This window comes from Pseudonaja textilis, chromosome 11, assembly GCF_049901715.1.
Source record: "Pseudonaja textilis isolate UNSWEBS1 chromosome 11, rPseTex1.2, whole genome shotgun sequence".
NCBI lineage: Eukaryota > Metazoa > Chordata > Lepidosauria > Squamata > Elapidae > Pseudonaja > Pseudonaja textilis.
This window is the reverse complement of record NC_142000.1, coordinates 12,996,533-13,021,310: the sequence shown is the minus strand read 5'-3', so window position 1 is coordinate 13,021,310 and position 24,778 is coordinate 12,996,533. Positions and strand designations below refer to the sequence as shown.

General features: G+C 45.6%; 2 protein-coding genes across 3 annotated transcripts; one reads left to right on the top strand and one right to left on the bottom strand.

Moving 5' to 3' along the window:
* The first annotated feature begins 1,095 nt into the window (after positions 1-1,095).
* On the top strand, positions 1,096-18,885 carry LOC113448409 (RNA-binding Raly-like protein). 2 transcript variants are annotated; one of them, XM_026719087.2, is made up of 7 exons: positions 1,096-1,357; positions 3,857-3,935; positions 12,339-12,389; positions 13,443-13,591; positions 14,676-14,789; positions 16,410-16,567; positions 18,513-18,885. In XM_026719087.2, exons 1-7 carry the CDS (start codon positions 1,321-1,323, stop codon positions 18,549-18,551), a joined length of 627 nt encoding a protein of 208 aa, XP_026574872.1. In that variant the 5' UTR covers positions 1,096-1,320; the 3' UTR covers positions 18,552-18,885. The 2 variants fall into 2 exon arrangements, with proteins under 2 accessions (XP_026574872.1, XP_087796762.1); XM_087940636.1 differs by having other exon boundaries at positions 1,116-1,232.
* A 2,450-nt stretch (positions 18,886-21,335) lies between these two features.
* On the bottom strand, positions 21,336-24,083 carry EXOSC6 (exosome component 6). The gene has a single exon (XM_026719070.2). The coding sequence runs from the start codon at positions 23,887-23,889 to the stop codon at positions 22,753-22,755; it is 1,137 nt and encodes a 378-aa protein (XP_026574855.2). The 5' UTR covers positions 23,890-24,083; the 3' UTR covers positions 21,336-22,752.
* Positions 24,084-24,778: the final 695 nt, after the last annotated feature.

Genomic DNA, 24,778 nt, shown 5'->3' with positions numbered 1-24,778 from the left:
GACTCACGGCAAGCAAATTTGAGAGACTGAGCTAGCCAATGGCAAATAGATTGATCACTGAATGATTCTGTGAGCAACTCAATCCGTCTGCCTGCTTTGCTGGATTTTGGGTAAAAGTTGCTCTTTTTTTAATAAAAAAATCAATATTTACATACATGGTATGTTGTGAGTTAATTTTGTGAGTTTGCTTGCTAGCAAATTTTTTGAGTTTCCTTGCAAGCAAATTTTATGTGACAGACTGAGCTAACCAATGGCAGGTAGGTAGATCACTGAATGATTCTGTGATTCTGTGAGCAACTGAATCTGCCTGCCTGCTTTGCCTGATTTTGGGTAAAAGTTCCTCTTTTTTTAAATAAAAAAATTCAATATTTACATAAATAATTACATTTGCATACAAGCCATGCCCAGCCAGTCACATGATCACCAAACCACACCCACAAATTTGGCCACGCCCACAGAACCATTTAGTGGTCCCTGGGATTTAAAATGATGAGTTTGGTGGTCCCTGAGGTCCAAAAGGTTGTGACCCCGATCTAGTACTTTGCAAATCTTAAGTCTAGGACAGTAAGTCCGATATGCTAAACTGGGGTTGTCCAACCTTGGCAACTTGAAGACTTGTGGACTTTCAGTTCCAATTCTGGGAGTTGAATAGTGAGTTGCACACAAATGTGCAAGTTGCCAAGGTTGGACAACCCCAGTTTAGCACATCGGAGGGACGCAGATTGGAGAAAATTGGGAAGCACAACTTGAGAAGCTGGAGCCAGCACATCCCTGGAGGGCACCAGACTGCAGAAAGTCTGAGCATTTCCTGAGCAAAGTCTGAGCATTTCCTGAGCATCTGCTCTCCGCCTTACCCCAAAGGTGAGAAATAGCGAGCTTGAGAGAAGCTCTCTCCGCTGGGTCTTCTCCTCCCCAGATACTTGTCAGAAGACCCCGGCCTAAATCACCCTCCACCCAAAATAATGAGGAGCTGCTCGTCACGATGGAAGCTGTGTAGGCTGTAAAAATCCCCCTGCCCATGATGTGGAGATGGTTTGCTTTGCCTGACCCCTCCCCCCTCCTGTCTAGCATCCCCTCCCCCCCCCCTCACAATGCCAGTTGGTACATTCCTCTGGTACAGTATTCAGGCTGGAGATCCATTCGTTCCATGAAGGAGGAGGGTTGGGTGGGGGGAGGAGAACTGCTGCCCACCAACCTTGCTGGGGGCTTGGAGAGAAGGTTGATAGACTCCGGTAACTTGGCACCGGATCTTCCTTTCCTCCCCTTCTCTCTCCTCTCCTCTCTCTCTCTCTCTCTCTCTCTCTCTCTCTCTCGGGTGGCATGACACTTTTTGGCCGCAGAGAAGGGTGCTGGAGATGTGAGTAACCCTATTTTGTTCCCTGGGTTGGACGTAGGGCTTCACCTTCCCTCCCCCACCTCCCACCCCCGCAAGACAAGGTGGCACGAATTTGGCTGCCGAGGCAGAGGCAACCAGGCAGGGAAAAACAGGCAGGGAAGAGGCAGGAGGGAGGGAGAGAATTAAGCCTTGGGGAGGGGAGGGAGGGAGGGAGGGAGGGTTGCTTCCACATTTAACCAGCCTCGTCCTTCTTCTGGATACATAGCCATTTGGAAAAAATGCAACACAAACCGATCCTATCACACTTTGCTACGAAGAATAACCAGGCGGGGGATGGCGTGTATTTTTTGGAGTGGGAGCGGGGTTGTTCCTCTCTAGAACACTAAAATCCTCCACAGACCGTTCTCATCCTGGACACTCATATTTCGAACTGTTACCATCAGGGAGGCCGTTATAAGTGTCTTAAAATGAGGACTAATAGATTGAGAAACAGTTTCTTTTCCAAGGCAGTAATTGTCTTGAATCAAACAGTGCATTTGTGATTTATTATTATTATTATTATTATTATTATTATTATTATTATTATTATTATTATTATTATTATTATTATTATTATTATTTACTCTGTAGTGTGATTGTGATGTGGTGTTTGGGACACTGTGCTAGAGTAGCTTTCAAATTTCATTGTATTCGTGGAATGCAATGACAATAAAGGTATTCTATTCTATTCTGTTTTGTTCTGTTCTGTTCTGTTCTATTCTCCTTCCTTCCCTATTCTATTCTATTCTATTCTATTCTATTCTATTCTTGCTTGGAAACAAAGCGTGCCATTTTCTCATCCTTCCTTCCGTTTCCTTCTCTATATAACCAGCTCTTTGGTTTGAAAGAAACTTAGATCAAAGAGGCAATGAAAATGGACACGGTAGCTCGATAGATCTTGCCAGGAAAGGTTGTTAAGGCATCTAAGGTAATACACATGACCTACTGAATCGTAGTCAGAAAGCAATCAGCGTCTCTGCAACCAAGGCATGTATGGGCACGAGGGTGTTGAATGAGTGTGTGTGTGGTTTGGGGAAATTAAGCCTTCTTACTCTCAAGCTTCTGTCTAGCACTCCATTATATATTGAAGTTCTGCCTTTGTCCGTGGCTTGGTTTGCGTGGCAAAGTATATTTTAGCTAAGAGGCCGTTGGATCCAGCTTGGTGATCTACTTCATGTGTGACCATTATACAGAGGGAGGATTGGGCTGGATCAGCAAGCCATGGGCAAGTGTATCTGGTGAAGAGAAAAACACATTTGAGCACAGTAGCTTTGCCCAAAGCAACGGACGAAGACAAGAAAGCCATCTCTCTGTGGCCTGGGGGCACGAATACTTTAACAGATTAGGATTCTACCTATGGTTAGAGCAACTTCCTTGATATAAAAGGGCTCTGAGTGTAGTTTGTAATTGTCGACTGTGAAATCCTCTCTCCACAGCTAAAAAAAAAAAAAAAGCAGAGAACCCATTTCCTGAAGTGATGGTAGCTAGAGCTTGATAGCACCCCAGGAAGCAGGCGATGGGTATATCTTGAGAATGTTCCAAGCAGAAAAAATATATTCTAGGGGTGCCATTATTGGCTGGAGGTGGGTGGGAATCCATCTGAATGGACAAAAACAAAAGATAGAAGTAGATTTTGGAAGGACAAACTTTGTCTCAGGTATTCAGTCTTCCCACGTTCCCACGAATGCTCAGCTCTAAGAAATCAAGTCCTATTGATTTCTGTAGGATTCTCATTGCTCGAGGTAAGTATAGGAAGGAGCCCCAATTACAGTTCCTAGTTAAGGAAGTACTTCATCTTTGAAATGCATTTTGGATTTTTAGTGCAGCTGAAGAAACCTGGCTCTTTTCTCTCTCCACCAAACGGAAAACAATAATTCTGTATCAGAAAAATAATACTAATCTCGACTCATCCTTTGCTAGCTAGATGGGAAAGAAGCAAGCTGGTCTTTTTTTTTTCTTTTTTCTTTCCAGAAAGAGCATCTTTGCCCTCCCCAGGAGGTTAAATGGTGCTTAAAATTGCATCCATGCTATCAGTCCCCTTGAGTGAAGAGTCTAATTCTGTCTTCCAAAGCTGATAAATAGCATAGATAGGTTGAAAAAGATGTCCATGCCTTGTTTCCTTCTAAATTTTAGTGTCAACTTTCTTCTTCGTCTGGGTGACAAAAGGGTCATGAGCCGTGGTGGCGCAGTGGCTAGAAGGCAGTATTGCAGGTTAATTCTGCCGACTGACAGCAGTTCGATCCTGACCGGCTCGAGGTTGATTCAGCTTTCCATCCTGCCGAAGTCGGTAAAAGGAGGACCCAGAATGTTGGGGGCCATAGGCTGACTCTGTAAAACTGTTTAGAGGGGGCTGTAAAGCACTGTGAAGTGGTACATAAATCTAAGTGCTATTTCTTTTGCCATATCTGTCCTCTCCTGTTTGTGCTCCAGTTTGGCTCTACTCTTTCTCTTTAGTTGCCAATTTTTTTTCTTTTCCTCTAGATATAAACATGGCCCAAGAGCCTAAACTGAGCCATACCAGGCCTGGTCAGAAGAGGCCGCAGACCGTGAGCTTGTATCCGTGAGTCCACCTCATCACTGTTGTTTCTCTCCTCTCACCCCCATTGCTGCTGTTCTCCCCAAACTTAACCCTTGGTTTCTAGTTTAAATTGCTTGGGATGGTTCCGCTAATCTCCAGATTGGCTCAAACCCAGATAGGGTTGTAATCAAAATCAAATCTCCTTGGAGACTGGATTAGAATACCAAATTATAGATATTTCAGAGATGAGCATGCAAATAGGTAAGATAAGATCAGTAGGTTGATTTTAGAAAGTGAGAACTGTTTGAGGCGCAGAATATCCAGTTCTTAACTTCTTCCTTCATTGTCCGTTCTAACTGCGGAATCACTCCTTTCAGTATGTCTTGCGCATTGTGTGTTCATGTCCACAATGGAGGCTGGATGGCGAAGGAAGATATCACTTTCCCCAATGATCCTTGGTAGCAGTGTAGAAAGATAGCAGCAAATTTGGAAGTAGAGAAATGGGATTTGGGGGCCGGATATATTTCCTTCTGTTCAACCTTCCATCTAAGTACCTGAAAGACATACAGAAGGTCGTTTCTCCTTGTCTCCTCACAACTACCCAGAGGTGGTATTCAGCAGGCTCTGACCAGTTCTGGAGAACCAGTAGTGGCAATTTTGAGTAGTTAGGAAAACCAGCAAATCTCACCTCTGACTAGCCCCACCTCCATCTATTCTCTGCCTCCCATTGAGTCCCAGCGGATTGGCTGGATCTTCTGTTGTTGCCCTGCACAGGAGAACGGAGCTGGAAAGCAGGTTAGTGGAGTGGGAAGGGAATGGGATTTTGCAGTAACCTTCCCCTGCCACACCCACCAAGCCACACCCACAGAACCAGTAATAAAACAATTTGAATCCCACCACTGCAACTACCCTATGAAATTGAACAGGATAGTTAGTGAATGGAGAAGTCCAATGGAGATTTGGACTTCTTTCCAATCCAGCCAATCAATCTACCAACCAACCAACCAACCAACCAACCAACCAACCAACCAACCAGCATATATTCTGGGGGTTAGTTTCACCGAAGCCAGGGTGATATAGCTTCTGAAGTTCTTGCTATGGCACAAATTGGAACGTGACTAAGAATCCCTTAGATAGACAGGAACCCAGCTGTTTACAGCTCTCATAATTAAACCTAACAACCTGGACAATAATTGGCAAGTATGCTTCTGTGGACGCTATTCCACAGATATTTTTGCACCTCTCCTGAACCAATATTGCAACCGTTGTTCCCAAGGCACCTGAACAGGTTCTTTCTTCCTCAGATGTGGTACACAAGGATTTGCTATGAATGCTGTTTTCTAACAGAAATGTGTCCTGTCCCTGGAGAAATAAATGGAGCCCATAAAAGGAGAAGATGGGATGCTACCCCAATGCTCATTTAGGTGTTCCTCTTTGGGAACCTGACTGACTATTGTAGAAGTCTCAACTTTTCAAGGATAATTGCAGGGAATTCTGCAAATGATGATGAGGATTTGGGAAGTGAAAGTGGCAGATGCAGGAAAGTGACCTCGGAAAGAGAAAATCTACTTCACTATATCCAATATTGATGTCCCACATCAGGACATTAAAGTTACATCTCTAACCTGAGCTAACTTAGATTAATCTGGTCTTCCTTAATTTGGTGTCCTTCAATATATATTGGGATTATAATTCCTGAAGTTCTTGGCCTTTCTGGCTATGGGTTCTGGGAGATGTAGTATCCACACAACTTAAAGAATAGAGTAGAGTAGAGTAGAGTAGAGTAGAGTAGAGTAGAATAGAATAGAGTAGAGTAGAATAGAATAGAATAGAATTCTTTATTGGCCAAGTGTGATTGGACACACAAGGAATTTGTCTTGGTTCAAATGATCTCATTGTACATAAAAGAAAAGATACATTTGTCAAAAATCATAAGGTACAACACTTAATAAAAGTCATAGAGTACAATAAGCAATCAAAGGGTGAATTGGATAAGGATGGATTAAATTCATGTTGGATAACAATTTTCTACAGGGACCAGTTCAAAAATTGGCAACTCTAGAGAGAAGAAAAAGGCATCTGGGTTGCCAAACTTGTGTTCGGAGCTAGTTTTGATCCAGGGTTACTTTTTGGGCTTAGTAACCTAAAACAGATTTACTTAGAGGAAATCAAATGCTTGTAGGGCTGAGAAATCCTCCCTTTCCCCCCGTCTAGTCATCCTCATTCACTTTGGCAGGAGAGAATAGTTACCTTGGAGACATTCTCATGGACGGTGCGTGATGCTTGTCCTTAATTAAGAACATGTGAATATTCCCTACTTTTCATAGGGAAAGAAACAAAATAAAAAGGAGGTGAAATCCACAGTAATGGTGAAGTAATGGCTGGCCCAGAAACCAGGTGACTGAGTTCTAGGACACCCCTTAGGCATGAAACCACCTTGCTTAGGGATCAAAATTGTAGTTCTGTTGTGGTAGTAGACCCTAATCCTATTTTCTCTTTGCTTCTGAGCGCCACTAGGGAAAGCATGCAAGTTCTTTTTGAGCAGAGAAGGCCAAAGCAGGAAGTTGCTTGTTGTACTGTGAAATTGACTAGATTGATTATGTGTATACTGATGATTATGTACCCTAACACTAACCTAACCATCCATCCATCCATCCATCCATCCATCCATCCATCATCTCTCTCTCTCTCCCTCCCTCCCTCTCTCTCTCTCTACACACACACACACAAAATCTATTCCTTGTGACCCCATAGATAGATAGATTTTTATCAGGACAATTTCTCCATGAAATTAACTAGAAGCAATGCTGAAATGGACTACATTAAGAGTTTTACAGAGCATCACTTTGTGAAGTTGACAGGAAAATAGACAAAGCAATTAAAGAACAATGGAAGAGCGTAGGCCAGAAAAATAGCAGTGTCTTTAAAAAAAAAGCTACATCACAAATTCAGGAAATAAGGATGGATCTTTCAAAAGCTCAACTGAAAATTGAAAAACAAAACCAAACCCAACAGCTTATAACAGCTGGATCAAAAAACGAGACTAGAGACTGAAACCTTCACCTCCCACACTTATGAGTGGTGTGTCTAGCCTGTCTTCTAAACACAGCAGACCTCGTGTTGTGCTCTTTGTCATGTGCTGACTCTGTAACCTGCTTAGAGAGGGCTGTAACACACTATGAAGCGGTGTATAAGTGCTATTGCTATTTGAGGGTCTGCCACAAAGAAAAGGGGGTCAATTCATTTTCCAAAGCACCTGAAGGCAGGACAAGAACCAACGGGTGGAAACTAATCAAGGAGAGAGAAGCAACCTGGGATTGTGGAGGAACTTCATAATAATGAGGACAATTAACCAGTGGAATAGCTTTGCCTTCAGATGTTGGGGGTGTTTCATCCCTGGAAGTTTTTGAGGAGAGACCGGACAGCCGCTTGTCTGAAATGGGATAGGGTCTCCTGCTTGAGCTGGGGGTTGGACTAGAAGACCTCCAGGGTCTCTTCCAGCTCTATTCTGATTGACATAATATCCATTGCATTTAGGAAGTCTCCACTCCTGTTTCAGCTTCAAGCATATAAAACTAGGGAGGGAGGGAGGAAGAGAGAGAGAGAGAGAGAGAGAGATTATTATCCTTTGGGCCAACTCCACTTTCATGCTAAATAAAATATTGGTCCATCAGCAAGAAGACAATTTTCCCTGACAGCCATTTGCTTTCAGAAATGGCTGCAGATAAAATGAGCAAACTCTGTGTGATCTTTTCTCACACGTAGATTTCCTCCTCCGGTTTGATCCTCTTAAGGGACTTCTTTTCGCTGCCAATAAAAGAAATTGGAAGGGAGTTGATGGCATAGAATGGGGGCTTTGATGGCGTTTATCTGTTTATGTATTTATGTATGTATTTATTTATGGCTTGGGAGGAAAAACGACTCCGTTGCAAACAGTATTTCAGTGGGAAGTCAACGCATGCAAAGGGGGGGAAAAGAGAGAGAGAGAGAGAGACAGAATGCAGTTGCTGGAGGCTGGTTTTCCATCTCCCTGGATTTTAGTGGCATCTGGGAATCATTTGCTAGGAGAAACCTTGGGATGACCTCTCAGTGCCAAGGGACACAGCTGGGAAGAGACCTTGGCCAAGCGAAGGAGGAACAGGGTACAATGGTTCCCAACCTTGGCAGCTTTAAGTTGCGTGGATTTCAACTCCCAGCTGACTGGGGAATTCTGGGAGTTGGAAGTCCACACATCTTTAAAACGGATAAAGTTTTAAGCCCAACAGCATCAAAATCAGCTGAGGGCCCTTCCAGGGTAGACTTTGGAGACAATTCAGATGACCAGATTTTCGCAACACTTTGCATCACAAAAGAACAAACGGATTGTCGCCATGCGTTAAGCTTAACCAAGCGTGAATCTAACCAAGCTTTAGGGCGTGATCTGAATTAACTCACAGAGGTGGTTTAGTCTCCAACCTTTGGGGTACCAGGGACCATTTCCATGGAGAGAGGTTTTTGCGTGGACCAGAGGGGACGTGGTTTCACTCTTGCTGCCTGCATCCCACGGATGGGGGTTGGCTTTCTTTGCGTGGTATTTCTGACCCCCCCTAGTTTAGTCTACCTGGCTAAGTCGGTTGTGTGAATATAGTCAGAGCACACTAACATGAATTTAAAGGAGGCTGCAGGGAGGAGATTACATGGCTCAGAACCTGGAGGAATTTAGAAAACCCCTCCCCCCAGTTCCTGATCCTAGGACAGTGATGGCAAAACTTTTTGGCACTGAGTGCCCAAACCGGAACGTGTGTGCATGTTGCGTGCATGTGTATGTGCCGGAGCACCGTAAACCTGAAGACCAGCTGGCCGGTGCCCGCATGCCTGTTTTGTGGCTGGATTTTTTTTGCTGTTTAGAGGCTGTTTTTCAGACCATTTTCAGGTTGTTTTTCAGGCCATTTTCAGACTGTTTTCTGGGCCGTTTTTCAGATTGTTTCTCGGGCTGTTTTTTGGGCTGTTTTCAGGTCATTTGGGGGCCATTTCCGGCCATTTTCCAGGCCATTTTCCGGCTGTTTTTCAGACTGTTTTCTGGGCCATTTTTCAGGTTGTTTCTCAGGCTGTTTTTGGGGCTGTTTTCAGGTCATTTTGGGGCCATTTTCCAGGCCATGTTCAGGCTGTTTTTTGGCCATTTTGGGGTTGTTTTGGGGCCATTTCTGGCTGTTTTTTGAGCCATTTTCAGGCCATTTTCAGGACGTTTTTCAGGCCATTTTTCAGCATTCTGGCACCCACAAGGACCAGCTGGTGACAGCACATGTACCCACAGAAAGGTCTCTGCATGCCGCAGGTTTGCCATCATGGTCCTAGGATATACACAAAACTGCAATCTAGGTGCCTTTGAGAGAACATGTCAAGCAGGCCTCATTTCAGTCACAAATCGGTCCCTCTGGACCAGTGGAGCAGCCAACAGATGGAAGCTTGGAAAACAAAAGGCCTTAACAAAGAACCCAAAAATAACTTCCAGGGGAAAACAATAGCTTCTTTGCACAGCCTTTCTGGAATTCCTGGCTTGGTCCATCCTCATGGTTGCCAGCAGGCTGCCTCTCTGTGCCTTTAAAAGGAGGAGGGTTGCTTTTTATTAGCCGTTGTGAGGGGTTCGTAAATTCCTCCTGGATGCCTGACTCACTTTCTGCTCCATTTCAGGGTTAGACATCCTTGGAATTAGCAAAACACGCCTCCTGTTTTCGGGTCTCGGCCTTTGGGTATGGCATATGAGTTGGCACCAACTGATCTGAGTGTGCTACTCCGAGGATAGAAAGAGGGGAAGAAGCCAAAGAGAAGGGGAAGAAAACCTCAAAACACACCCAGAAACAACTCTTTAGAATGTACAGAATTACAGAAAAGCAGAGTTGTAAGGGACCTTGGAGGTCTTCTAGTCCAACCCCTTGCTCAAACAGGAGACCATATATTCCTCTACATTACACCATTCCGGAGAAATGGGTGTCCAATCTCTTCTTGAAAACTTCCGGTGTCAGAGCACCCACCACTTCTGGAGGCACCTTATTCCACTGATCAATTGTTCTCATCATCAGAAAATTTCTCCTTAGTTCTGTTGTGGTTCACCAGCAGCCTGTGCAGATGGCAGCGGAAGAACGGGACCAGTCAGAGAGTCTGGAGAGGACTTGGTCCTGTGTCCGATGCAGAGATGTGGACAGGACCATCTGGGAGTAGGGTAATGAGTCCAGAGCCTTCGGTGTCTGGCAGCAGCGAGGCAGAGGACACAGGGGAGCCTGTTCCCAGTGCGTGTGTGCACAGAGCTGCTAGAAGATGAGAGCAGCTGAAACAAAAGGGACAACTCGGGAGTAAGGCTGGGAGGTGATTGCCCCCCCCCCCCATAAGGTATAAAGGACAGGCCAAGATGACAAAAACTTTGCAGGAAGTGAAGTCGTTTGTTCGGTTCAGATTAATTCTTGAAGCTCTTTGTACTTCCGTTGGTTTTCTTTCTAGTTCATTTGACACTTCGGTTATTGGCAGCACTTTACAGGAAAGAAAGGTGGGTGGTTATCTCGAGGGACTGTTTGAGATTCATTACCCACTGGGAGTAAAAATAATTCCCAGCATTGCAATAAAACAAGGCTTGTTTTTAAAACAAGCGTGTGCGTAATTACGGTCTCGGAAGCCTTGGTCAGAACAAGTTCTAGATTGCTTCTCTCCTTGATTGGTTTGTGATGCAAACATTTTGTCCAGGTACTTGTTGTTTGTTTGGTACTCAATGAACAAGCTAGAACTTGCCGATGTCAGCTGCTTTGCGACTCACAACATTGTTCTTTATGGGGACAATTGGTTTGGTATACAACACGCCTTCCAGAACCAATTCACAAGGAGTCCAAGGTACCACTCTATTAGCAGCCTGCGATCGTGTCTTAATTTATTATGTCATCATTTAATATGGCAACCAGCATCTCCAAACCAAAGCCTGGCCCAGCGGATGTCTTCTTCTGGTTTAGAGGTCCTGTTGATCAGCCTCTTCTGCTCCAAAGCCCTTGTGCTGGCTTTTCTGCTTGTTTGCAACGCTGAAAACCTGATGCAGCTGTTCTGCAGCTGGAATAACTTGGAGATCTCTGAGCCGAGCCAGAAGAGTGGAGCTGTGGGAAAAAAGCACCCCCTTCCCAGGAATTAAGGAGAAACTTCCTAACAGTGAAGAAAATTAAGCAGTGGGACAGCTTGCCTTCAGAAGTTGTGGTTGCTCCATCACTGGAGGCTTTGAAGAAGAGACTGGATAACCCTTGGTCTGGAATGGTATAGGTTGCTTGAGCAGGGGGCTGGACTAGAAGACCTCCAAGGTCCCTTCCAGCTCTATCCTGATGGTTTCAATGCCTCTGTGAGTTATTTCAAGTGTTGCCTATTAGTACAAGAGTTGCAAATTAAGCTTTTGTGCTTTCATCGAGTACTTTCCACTTCCACTTTCAATTTTAAGGCTAGAAACCTATTTTTGTATTGTTCCACTGAACTATGCACATTATTGAGCGTCAGGTAGCATGTACGCTTAGTACATTATTATTATCATAGCAATATTCCCATTCTGCATCCATTCCCTGGTGCAATCACAGCGTATAGCGCTGGCAATAATACATCCTGAAGTAGAATATTAGTTCCACTTGCTCAGCGTGCTTCCTCTTAGTTTCTAGCAGAGTGCCCGAGTGAACGGCTCTAAAAGCCACTGTTTGCAAAAGTCTGCCTGCTCTGCGTAAGCACGGAGGTTTCTTCTGTTCAAATAGGATCTCTAAAGGGCCCTTCAATCGCTGTTGCTCTCTAGGGCCATGCAGAAAACAAGCGAAAGAACAGGAAAAACGAGGGAAATATTGGCGTATCAAGACTGAAACATGCATATTCATGACAGGGCTCCTTCCCAGAACGGCAAGGCAATTTTCTCTCCCGCTTCTAGGAAGAGAAAAACCAAAAGGAAGAAGTGGAAAATTGGAAGCGTAATTCCACAGTTGTGGTTAACAGTTGAGATATCAACAGTCTCGAAGAACAGCAAAATATTGGGAGGGGTCTTCTCGATTCAATTTTGAAGAAATGGATCGTTTTTCTCCTCTTCCTCTTAAAGGCGTTTTACGCCTTGAAAGCAAAGGAAGATAGAACAGCCTAAATTCCAAAGTGGAACCATATTAAAAGCTTATCATGTCTGCCATTTTGCGGTATCTGTTGGTTAAAAGAGCAGATTTATCCTTTAACGCGTTCCAGTCTCCCTTCGTTCAAACGTGCATGGATATGAATGATTTTCCAGTGGTTTTTTTTTTTTTTTTTTAGCAAAGTCCTTCTTGGATTTTTGGGGATGATAATTAGACTGGCTAAAAAACAAAAGATGGAGAATGGAATCAAGATTAAGGAGATGCTGGTTCAACTCTGCTGAGGACGTGGTCGGTTATCCGCTCTTGAATATATACATTTCTAAGCCTTTCTTCTCCTTTGCAGGAGCAACTGTGATCTGGACTATGAGCTTTACAAAGATGATTTGCCATACAGGTGAGTTTAGTGCTTTAATCTCATCTCTTTGCTTTGTGTTTCAACCATAGAGAGGGCGGCTTCCTTAGCTTTTATTGTGATCTAAATTTCTACACTACTCTATCTTGAATGTAGGCTTTAAAAAGGAACTAGTAAATCAACTAGGGACGCGGTAGTTCAGTGCCTAAGACACTGAGCTTGTCGGTCAGAAAGGTCGGCAGTTCGGCGGTTCGAATCCCTAGCACCGCGTAACGGAGTGAGCTCCCGTTACTTGTCCCAGCATCTGCCAACCTAGCAGTTTGAAAGCATGTTAAAAATGCAAGTAGAAAAATAGGGACCACTTTGTTGGGAAGGTAACAGTGTTCCAGCGCCTTCAGCAATTAGTCATGGGTGTCTTCAGATAGCGCTGGCTCCTCAGCTTTGTAACGGAGATGAGCTTGCTGGTCATGTGACTAGCTGGGCATGGCTTGCTGGTCACATGACCGGGTAGGTATGGTTTGGTGGTCATGTGACTGGGTGGGCGTGGCCTCCCCAGAGCTACTTGACCTGTTTTGGGAGTTTTGCTAGCCATGCACACACACACACACCCTTCTAACCCTGCTGGAGCAGGTCGTTGCACTAGAATCGGCAAAGCATCTCTGATTAGATTCTAGTAGTGAATAGAATAGAATCAGAGATGCTTTGCTGATTCTTGTTGATTTGTTTTATTTGTATTTCTTTATTTTATGTTGCTGAATTGCACTGGCATGTGTGTCCCTTCTTGTGCACAGCCCGGAAGTTTTGTGATTCTTTGCTCTACTTTTCAAACGTGCCACCACTGCCGCGTTCTAGGTGCTGGGCCCGCAGGTCCATCCCATTGAGCCCGCTGCACCAGAGGGACCTGCCCAAGCAAGTCCGAGAGAAGCGGTGCACCAAGTCAATGGGGTGAGCCTGAGAGAGGGAAAGAGAGAGAGAGAGAGAAAAGAAAGAGAAAGAGAGAAGGAAGAAAAGTTCTGGCCCCCTAGAGCCAGAAACAACTAGCACGTATGTTAGGAAACCTTTACTTTTACCTTAGTAAATCAACTTCTCTTGCAGGATCTATGAATACCAGAAGATCCCTCCTCTTATTGGACACATTCCTATCAAGATCAGAAGAAGCCATCTAGGCGCAGAAAGCAAAACCAGGCTGAGCCCACAGACAGACTCGAGAAGCAACAGCAATCCCACAACAGGCCGTACAAAATGTGAGTGTTTGGTTTTGGAGAGACGCTTCGGTGGCAAGAGGGTCTATTGAGCCATCTTGTAGTATAAGAACCATGTTAGTTTAGGGCAGGGTTTCTCAACCTTGGCAATTTGAATACCTGTGGACTTCTACTTACAGGTTTCTCCAGCCAGAAATTCTGAGAGTTGAAGTCCACATATCTTCAAGTTGCCAAGATCGAGCAGCACTGGTTTCGGGTGGCAAAAATCAGGGCTCTGGTAGCATCTTTTCCAACTAACCTGTTTTATTCAAAGGCAAAAGCTTTCATGAATTATAGCTCATTACATCAGATGCAGAGACTTGGACAGCTAGTCCAGGTTAAATATTCCTTTGCGCATCTGTTGTCAAGCAGTCGATTCTGGTTGGCTGAGCAGCTGTGTGGAGCACAGAGCAAAATCTTTAGGATGCTCAGCAGGGCTGGTGACCTGCTTGCAGTTCATCATTTTTTAGGGAACACACACACAAAAAGGAAATTAGGAAAAAAGCATTTGTGGCCAAGTAGAAGTCAGAAGGAGGTCTTCAAATATGGCAGAAACAAAGAAGATAGAGAAAGCAGAATTTTGGTTGCTGTAAGGGAAAAGACAAAACAGGAAACATAACCTAGAGAAACGAGGGTGGAAATTTAGAAACTAAATCAGCATTTCAGATTGATCTGAAACCATCTAGCTAGCTAATCCAACAAAAAGCCAGAAAAACCAGGAATAATCTACAAGCTGTTCCTATGCAATTCTGCTTCTTTGGAAGGACAGGATTTCTGGGTTTAAACAAACGACACTCAATAGGCACCAATTTGTGTGTGGCTGGGCTAGCAGATGTGCACAGGGAAACAATTCTCCTGATCTTTATTGCCGTGTCTTTTTTGCAGCAGCTGTTTTTCAGATTTAGTTGTTTGTAAAAGCTGGGAAATTATCCCGTTCATTAGCACGGATGCAAACGGCTGCCGGCAATAAAAGCTAGAACGAATTCCTTCCCCAGCCCACGTTTCCCGATTCAATTTCTGCAGAGGGTCTGTTTAAAAGGAAGGTAGCTCATTATTCCGTCTCTCTTTCCTCCTCTCCTCCCTGCAGTGCGGGCTGAAGAGTTGCACTCCATCAAAGGGGAATTAAGCCAGATCAAAGCACAGGTGGACAACTTGCTGGAAAGCCTCAACAGGATGGATCAGCAGCGGGAACACCCTACAGGTGAGGGAGAGAAGGGTCTCCTTAGAATCAAAGGCACCTTGGAGATAGTCTAGTCCAACCCCCTGCCTAAGGCAGGAGATATTATACCATCCTGGATAAATGGTTGTCTAATTTTTCCTTGAAAACGTCCAGCAATGGAGCACCCAGAACGCTGGGAGATAAGCGGTCCCATCACCAGTTCTTCTCACCGTGAGAAATTTTCTCCTTAGTTCTAGGTTGGATTTCTTTTGAACAAACTTCCACCCGTTGCTTCTTGTCCCGCCCTCTGGTGCTTTGGAGCAGGGGTCACCAACTGGTGGTCGGTGGACCACTGGTGGTCCGCAAGAAAATTTTGGTGGTCTGCAGAAAAAATATTTGCATTTTTTTTAATATTACACTAAATCAGGGATACTCAAACTACGGCCCCTGGGCTAGACATGTGCAATGAATGTTTGTCTTGCTGCAGAGTCTCCCCCTTTTGGGGTCTTTTTGAGCAGATCGGAGAGGAAATTCCGACTTGGGGTCTGCTTCAGCCCCCTGGTGCGAGGCTTTGGGCGAAGGCTGGAAGGAAGGGTCGCTGGAGGGCCTCGTTCCAGTGGGACTGCATCATGGCCTGGAACTGGCTGACCATCTCAGCCTGCTGGGCCTCCAGGTGCCAGTAGCAATAGCACTTAGACTTATATACCACTTTATAATGCTTTACAACCCTAAGTGGCATCTTGCCCCGAACAATCTGGGTCCTCCTTTTACCCACCTCGGAAGGACGGAAGGCTGAGTCAACCTTGAGCCTGGTGAGATTCGAACTGCCAAATTGCAGGCAGCCGGCAGTCAGCAGAAGTAGCCTGCAGTACTGCACTCTAACCACCGTGCCACCGTGGCTCTATAAGTACCTGGCCTTGGACTCCCGCAGATCTTCCCTCTGCTTGGAAAGCCTATGCTCCTAGTCCTCAGTGAGGCGCTTCTGCTGAGCCTCCTCCTCGGTCAGATCCAATGTGAACGGAGCCAGCTGTTCTGCCAACTCTTTCTCATGGTGGCTGCTTAGCTCCAACAACTGCTTCCTGTTGGGGCCCTAATGAACCCAGGCAGGTAAGCGAGGAGTGACTGGGAGAGGTGAGATGAGGCTGGCGAGGCGCCCCTCGACATGAGTGGCATCAAGTTGGCCACGCCCACCCATCACGTGACCACCTAGCCACGCCCACCCAGCCAGTCATTAGGTAGATCATATTAGAGGTCCACAGGATTTGAAATTATGAATTGAGTGGTCCCTGAGAGGCAAAAGGTTGATGATGTCTGTCTTGAAGACTAGGCTGACTCACCCCTCCCTGTGATAGCCCTTCAAGAGGTGGAAAATTACTATCATGTCACTCCTAATCCTTCTCTTTGCTAGCCTAGCATAATATATCACTAGCATGTTAGACGTGCCAGCAGGACCCAAGAACCCCACTGATTCAAAGTCCTGGCCCTGAGGTACAGGTAGCCCTTGACTTAGGACAACAATCGAGCCCAACATTTCTGTTGCTTAATGAGGCCGGTACATTTTGCCTCATTTTACGACCTTCCTTGTCGTGGGAGAACCCCAAAACGCTCTGGCTCCTTGTTGGAATGGGAGAATCCCAACGGCGGGCATTTCTGATCTCGCAGGTGCCAAGGAGAACAAGAGAAAACCGTTTGCCAGCGTGGATGCTTCCTACCCGGCAGGAGAACTGACCAGGATGAAGGGAAGTGTCCGAAATGAAGGTCAGGCCCCTCAGGAAGAGGTTGATAGTGCAGAGGAGAGCACGGACACCGAAGAAGCTGCGGTAAGTGGGCCTCTGAGATTTATGCCAAAGGGAGCGGCAGCGTTTATCCCACCAGATGGGATTTTACTGCATTTCCTTCACACATCAGAGCATCCATCTCCATTTGCCTCAATGGCATGTTTACGCTGCTGTTTTTTCCTCCTCCTATTATCAGACGGCTCAGAAGCATTGAGATGGGGAGAAAGGGATAGATAGAGAAGGGAAGGTGGGGGGCAGAAGCTCAGGGGGGGAGTGTTTTGATACCATTCTAGAGGTCTTTGCTGTGGAAGGTAGGTTAGCTGGAAAACACAGAGCTGCGAAGAAGACTTGGTCGCCGGATTAACGTCTGGGTGGAAGCTGCTCAGGTTATTTATTTGCCAAGAGCGTCTACGGAGATTCTCAAGTCATTCAGGCCGCAGCTGTTTGAAAGGCAACTGGACTTTGTTTTTCCCTTGAAGACCTCTCGCTTCTCATCCAGGAAGCTCCTTCAGTTCTTCAGAAGAATTGAACTGAAGGAGAATAGAATAACAGAATTGAAAGGGACCTTGGAGGTCTTCTAGTCCAACCCCCTGCCTAGGCAGGAAACCCTACACTTCAGACAAATGGTTGTCCAATCTCTTCTTAAAAACGTCCCATGTTGGAGCACTTACAACTTCTGGAGGCAAGTTGTTCCACTGACTAATTGTTCTAACTGTCAGGAAATTTCTCCTTAGTTCTAAGTTGCTTCTCTCCTTGATTAGTTTCTACCCATTGCTTTCTTTTCCTGCTTTCAAGATGCTTTGAAGAATAGCTTGACTCCCTCTTCTTTGGGGCAGCCCCTGAGATATTGGAACGCTGCTATCGTGTCTCCCCTAATCCTTCTTTTCATCAAACTAGACATGCCCAGTTCCAGCAACCATTCTTCGTATGTTTTAGCCTCCAGCCTCCTAATCCTCTCTGTTGCTCTTCTCTGCACTCTTTCTAGAGTCTCCTTTTTTTTTTTTTTACATTGTGGAGACCAAAACTGGATGCAGTATTCCAAGCGTGGCCTTCCCAAGGCATGATAAAGTGGTATGAACACTTCACGTGATCTTGATTCTATCCCTCTGTTGATGCAGCTTCTTGGATGAGAAGCGAAATATCTTTAAGGAAAAGCAAAGTCCCAGTTGCCTTTTGAAAAAAGCACCACGGGGGTTTTTGTCAAGAGATTGATGAGGGACAATCAGGGGCCCTGTAATGTAGGGCAGGGGGGTCCCACTTTATTTTAGACTTAAGGACTACACAAGAGTGAGAAGGTGCTTCCAAAGGACAAGACCGCAAAAAGGGAAGCAGAACCAAGAAAATAAGGCAATTGATTTAACTGCAATTAGATTCAACTTAGGCATTCTGGAAAAAAAGGCCTTGGTTCCCTGGCAGAACAACCTGCGTTGTTTGCGAAAGGCTCAGAATCCGATGGGAAAACCAGCAGATTCATGAGATGTGCCAGATGGTGAACTTGGGATCAACACTGACCTGATTCAGCCTTTGTAGCTTCTTGGCAACTTTTAAGACTTGTGGACTTCTGGGAGTTGAATTCCACAAGTCTTATTAAAGTTGCCAGGGTTGGAGACCCCTGTGCTAGGAAACTCATTGATGATTGCAGCCTTTAGAAGTATACACAGCCCACGTTGGGTTGTTACTGCAATAAATCTATACTGAGGCTATGTATTTAAACCGTATCAGATGCTCACCCAAATAATTCTGAAGATACATTGAGCACTGAATATATATATTTTTTCCTTCCAGCTTCTAATGGCTCTCTCCACAGCATCCAACATTCGGGAACTATGAAATATAATTTTTTTACAGCTCTAGATATGGGGAGATGCCATTGGAAGCCACGGTTGACTTAAATCAAGCCCTGTTGACCGCCAATCTGCTTTGAAAACAGAGAAGCTACAATTGGACAAGCTCAGAGTTACCATGTGAATATTTTCTTCCCTTGCAGGTGAAAAATCACACACCGGATCCCGAAGGAAGCAAGTAAGGAGGGCTACCTTGCTGGGATCCCTCTTCCTTTCTTCTGTGTTGCGTTTCCTTCCCATGACTTCAGCTTGTGCAGCCTCCGACGTCGCTTCCTTGCAATCCGCGGTGGTACAGAGGAGAACAGAGGTCCAGCTGCAGCTTTGCTGCTACCCCTAAGCTGGTGGAAGAGCTTCCTCTTGTCAATTTAAGGACCGTGCGTGTTCTTGTTAGAAAGCAACCTTAAACACAGGTCCAGGATGGGAGAAAGAGGGGAGGAAAGGCAAGCACCGTGACTGCACATTTGAACCAATCATTGTGGCTCCGAAATAAACAGTAGCGATGTGCTACAGATCAAACCTGTTCTTATTCTTTTATGGGTACCCAAAGAGCAATTGCACGTCAGGTTTAAGACGCTTCGAGTCCAGGTTAATCTTTATCTCCAGGCATCAAAGGATGTCGTTCTGGGACTTGTGTGGCGCACATTGTTCTAAGCAAGGCAGGATGAAGATTTTATGGCGCTGTTGGAAGAAATAACCTTCTGGGTTCAGTTCCAAGTGGGGAAGGAAGACATTGGAAAAATGATGATTGCTTGGAAAGATGATTTAATGGTGGACAGGACCACGTGGCTTGGAGCTTCAAGGTGAATTCACATGCTTCAAGATGTTGGGTGAAGGAAAAGAAGAAGGAGCAAGATGCTGAGTGTGCAAATTTTTTTTATACTCTCTGTTGGGCCCCAGTAGAGAAATGTATCCCATTGGCTGCCAGACTCCCCGGGGCAGGAGGGTCTTAGATAACTTTGTAGACTTTGTCTGGATCACCTGAGTGCTGACTGATGCAATCTTCCCAGGCCAGGTGATGAGATGGGTAGAGGCCTTTGTTATGTAGAATACTCTGTCCCAGGCCTTAATAGCCTGCCCATTAACAAAGGTGTGTGTGGGGGGGTGAGCTTCTGCTTCTGAGGTGAGTTTCTGCTTCTGAGTTTCTACTTCTCTTTTTAGGGGAAATATCCTGCCTTTTTAGTATATCCTAAAATATTTCCTCTTCCCAGGAGAGGGGTGGATTTTAACTTCCAACAGCGTGAAAAAAATAATATTTCGTATTTTTAAACCACCCATCTCCCTCAAAGGGGGGCTCTTGGGTGATTAATGATAGATGCCATGGGTGCCTTTGGTGCAAATTCCTCTAGTCCAGGGCTGCCAAACTCACAGCCCTTGGGCCAGATGTGTCATGGCCACGCCCATGCCCAGTTTACCAAAGGGGAAAAGAGTCGCGATACATCACCTGATGATACAAGTTTGACACCCCTGCTCTAGTCCCTCACAAGAAAGACTATCTGTGTGGTTTAAGGGGTAAAAGGCGTCCAAGAAACTCCATCAAAACTGCACATACTGTACACATTTTTTGCTCTGCTTACTCCGGGAATGTTTTGAAAACCACGTGTCATAGATGGCTGCATAATGCTGGTCTGTCGTTGTACTCACCATAGCTTATTTTAACCATAGTTTACTGAATTAACTACAATGGCTGGGGCTACTGGACATACTAAATTAACCTTTTTTTGAAATTTGACAACTTCAAAATGTGCGGACTTCAACTCCCAGAATTCCCCAGTCAGTCAAACTGGGTTGAGAATTCTGGGAGTTGAAGTCCACACATCTTAAAATTTGCTGAGGTTTGAAAATGTATTAGACTGGTAATGGCCAGAGAATAAAAACAGGAATAGAATAGGAATTGGAATGGGAATAGACTGTAGCCTGCTCCACATCATCATCTGGATTTACACAACACGCAGAATGAATTCATGTTCTGACTTAATGCACTTTACAAATTTATCATAAGAATCAATCTTACCAGATCAGGTATAATAGGACCAATTAGATGTTTCTGCAAAATTCACAAAGTTGTCCACCAAATGGTAATAGAACTGGACTATGGACGTACGATGTAGCCGTGCAATAACTGCAGACCATTAAGAAACCAAAGCCAGTGCCACCCTTTTACCTTGTCACTCAAAATGCCACATCTTAGTCATTTGCCATATGAATGTGTTTCCTTTAGTTTCTCTGCCCATTGGTTTTAGAGAGTAACTTTATTCTCAGAATGGGTATCAGCACGCTAGGTAAGTCAGACCAAGAAATCACCTCCACACAAGGTTTAAAACTACTTTGATTGAAATAGGCTATTGTTTGAAGTTAAAACCCACCCCTCTCTCCTAGATAAATGAAATATTTTAGGATATATTAAAAAGGCAGAATATTTTCCCTAAGAGAGAAGTAGAAACTCAGAGGCAGAAACTCAACCTTTGCTAACGGGCCATTAAGGCCTGGGTCAGTCTATTTGACATAACAAAGATCTACCTTCTTCAGGCAGAGCCATAATAGGAATTGCCCAAAGCCCTTTCATTACATCATCATCCAGCAAGGCTCAACCAAGCCTGGGACTCAGGACAACCTACAGGGTTGTCCCTGCATGGCCTCATGGGAGTCTGACAACCAATCAGAATACAAGCTCCAATTCAAATCCCAACAGAGGGCATAAAACCCAGGGATTCTCAGCATCTCTGCCCTTCTTTCTTCACCCAAGGTGCGTGATCCTGTCCACCATTAAACCATCTTTCCAAGAAGTCACCATGTTTCCAGTGTCTTTTCTCCACTTGGAATTGAATCCAGATGGACTTTTGTTCTAACACTATAATAGATTCTTTCCCAATCTGATTATTTTCATTAAAATAATGTTCTTTATTCTCTACAACGGGAGGAAGTAAATGTTTCAATACAAAGCAACCTATAGAAAAACCCCCCGAAGATTTACAAAAGAGGTGTTTTAATTATAAACAAGACAACCAGTCTGTTGAACTGATATGTTCAAGTAACAGTCAGAAAAGCAAATTCCAGTGAATGATCATCAAAGGAAAAAATCACATTCAATCCAAGCCAGGAGAATGCCAAAGGAGACTCAAGAAGGGAGAGACAAAATGTACTAACAAGGATTTAGTCAATTTAGGATAAAAAAAACACAAGAAATAAAAGATAACAATGTGGCTTATTTCCCAGACAGAAGAAGGCAGGAAAAACAAAACAGACTGGTGGTTCCCCTCACCCTCCCATTTTTGCACAAAAAATGGAAAAAATGGTATCAAAATTAATGTGACTTTTAAAACCATCCATTTACACAAGCTACTGGCTGCATCTGTCCAACGCACCAGATAAATTATGGTTAACCACTGGATTACACTGGGTTCTTAATGAAGAAAACAAGCCATGATATTGCTTAATGGTCATAACCTGATTCTCCACGGCCTTCTGAAGACATTACCCTTATTTTGTTTTAGCTGAATCGTTAAGATAGATAGATGATAGGGATAGAGAGATGGAGACAGAGATACAGATAGAGATATAGAGATATAAAGATATAGAATATAAATATAGATAAAAGATAGATGGATGGATATAGATAGATAGATAGATAGATAGATGATAGATAGATAGATAGATAGATAGATAGATAGATAGATAGATAGATAGATAGATAGATAGATAGATGGATGATAGGGATAGAGAGATAGATACAGATAGAGATATAGAAATAAAAGATAGATATAGAAAGATAGGTAGATAGATAGATAGATAGATAGATAGATAGATAGATAGATAGATAGATAGACAGACAGACAGATAGATAGATAAGGTAGACAGACAGACAGACAGACAAGATAGTGGTTTCTGGTGAAAACTCAGCCATCACTTCAACCTAACCTAACTTTGCAAGAAACTCCTGTGAAACCAAGTCTTCATCCAAAGGACCCACATTAACAAACAGGTCAGAGGCCGCTTCCGCAGGACCAACAAAGTTCAACATTAAAATAGGGCAGCAGTTGTGGGTTCAAGAAGAGTTTTTTGAGTTACACAACTAAAAAAAAAAAAAAAGACAAGGGTGCAAACTTGGGAGTCAAAAAAAGTCACAACTTCTTGGAAGGGGAGGGAGAGGTTGCAGCAAAGTTACCCCAAAGCGGGGGTGGTGGTGGTAGTGGTGGGCACAAAGTGTCCAAATTTAAGTCCTATTTGGGGATCAGGCAGGTGTCTCGCTCCGCATCCGTCTATGTTTCAGGCGCTTTCCTACATCGAGGTCCCGACGTGCGCCCTTGTCCCCCGGCTGTCCCGATCCTGAGCAAAACGCCGCCACGCGTGGGGGGAAAAAACAAACAACGCCCCCGAGGGCGATTTTCAGGCCGTCCCCGCGGGAGGAGGCGGCGGCGGCTCCTCCGTGTCCATCTCCGCGGGCTCCTGTGGATCGGGCGCCCGGCGCTTGGCGGCGCGCAAGAGGCTCTGGCGCAGCAGCGGGTAAAGGCGCTGGCAGCCGTCGAGCCCCAGGCGGAGCGCTTGAGCCCAGCTGTCGGCCTGCCCGCCGTCGCCGCTGCCCAGCAGGCCGGCCACTTGGTTGAGGGAAGGCAGGAGCGCCACGGTGAGGCGGGCGGCGGCGGCGCGCTCCTCGGGCTCGGTGGGTTGCAGCCGCCACTCGGCCCCCGACGACGGGCCGGCCGCCCGGCTGAGCGCGCAAGCCGCCACCAGGTCGTAGAGCTCGATGCCGGCGTCGGCCAGCGCCAGCCCGGCGGCGCACAGGGCGGCGGCCAAGGCGGAGCCGCCGTCTTGCAGGAGCAGCGCGCTCACCTCCAGCTGCGCCCGCGGGTAGCGCGCCAGCCGCACGGCCGGTTCCAGCGCTTCCTGCAGCGCCAAAGCCAACTCGGGTTCCTTCTCGCCCGGCCGGCTGCGGGCGCCGCGGCCGGAGAAAGGCGCCCGGCGGAACTCGCACACCAGCCGGCCCCGCTGCTCGGCCGGGGGAGCGCCGATCCCCCCGCCACCGGCTTCGCGCGGCCCGGCGACGGAGCAAAGCACCTTGGTCCCTCCGTCCAGCTCCACGTAGGCCGAGCCTTTGGCTTGGCTCAGCAGCCCCACGCGGGCGAAGAGCGGCTGCAGCGCCGACGGGTCCCGGCTGCCTTCGGCCGCCTCGCTCGCCTCCGGATCGGCGGGCACGTACAGCAGCGGCGACTGGGACTCTTCCGGGCCCGGCACACGCCGGTGATCCAGCGGCATGGCCCCAGGTTTGGCGCGCCTGGCTCCGGAAGGGGAAGGGCGGCGGAGGAAGGCGGCCACCGAAGTTTCCCCGGGAGCTCCCCCTGCCGGCTTCGGTTCTCCAAGGCGCCCGGCGCCGCTGCTGCTTCTCGGAGGTGGTTTCCGGGGCCCCGGCTGGAGCCTCTCCGCCGCTGGAGCGCTTTGGCGGCAGGCTTGCATTGCAGGGGCCGCTCCGTTTGCGGGGACCGTCCGTGGAGATGAATAGGCCATGGTTGTCCCAAAGGTGCTCATTCGTTAAATATTTTTATTAAACAATTTCTCTCGTTTTATAACACCATTTTCATTCTTTGCAACTGTTCGGTATCTCTCTCTCTGGGTGTGTGTCTATATCTATCTATATCTAGTTTACATACATTTTAATTACACACACACACACTAACTGTTTTCTTAAGTTTATGCAGGTATTTATATATATGGTATTCAGCTTTGTTCAGGTATTTTCCCATGTCATTATAGTTGTGCTTTTAATGTTTTGTAGCAATCTCATCTGCCATCATCAGGCTTCTGTATTGTGTCTGTACTGTATTCTGAATTGTGCCTGATTCACAGACAAACACAATACAGAAGCCTGATGATGGCAGATGAGATTCTGCTGAAACGTTGCTACAACTTTAAAAGCACAACTATAATGACGTGGGAAAATACCCCAACAAAGCTGAATACCAGACGTTTTAATTATATATACATATACACACACATATGCTTTACACACATTTTAATTATACATATACACGTGTGTGTACATATGTATACACACACACACACACACACACAGCTCATCAAATGAAGAATACCAAAGATGCTTTTGCAAGAGGCAACTGGACTTTCTGGGTTTTTCTTTGAAGACCTTTTGCTTCTCGTCCAGGAAGCTTCTTCAACTCTGACTGGATGGTGGGGAATTGAAGGACAGCTGGCAATTTGCATTCTCTCTCTAAAAGGATGCAAATGACCTAAGGAATATAAATCCTTCCATTCCCCACCATCCAGCCAGAGCTGAAGTCCAGTTGCCTCCTGAAAAAAACAACTTTGGGACAACCATGACCTGGAGACTCCCCCAAAAAAATAAAAATAAAAAATAAAAAAACCAATAAGTTACACAGAGTAACTTCAGAGTGACTTT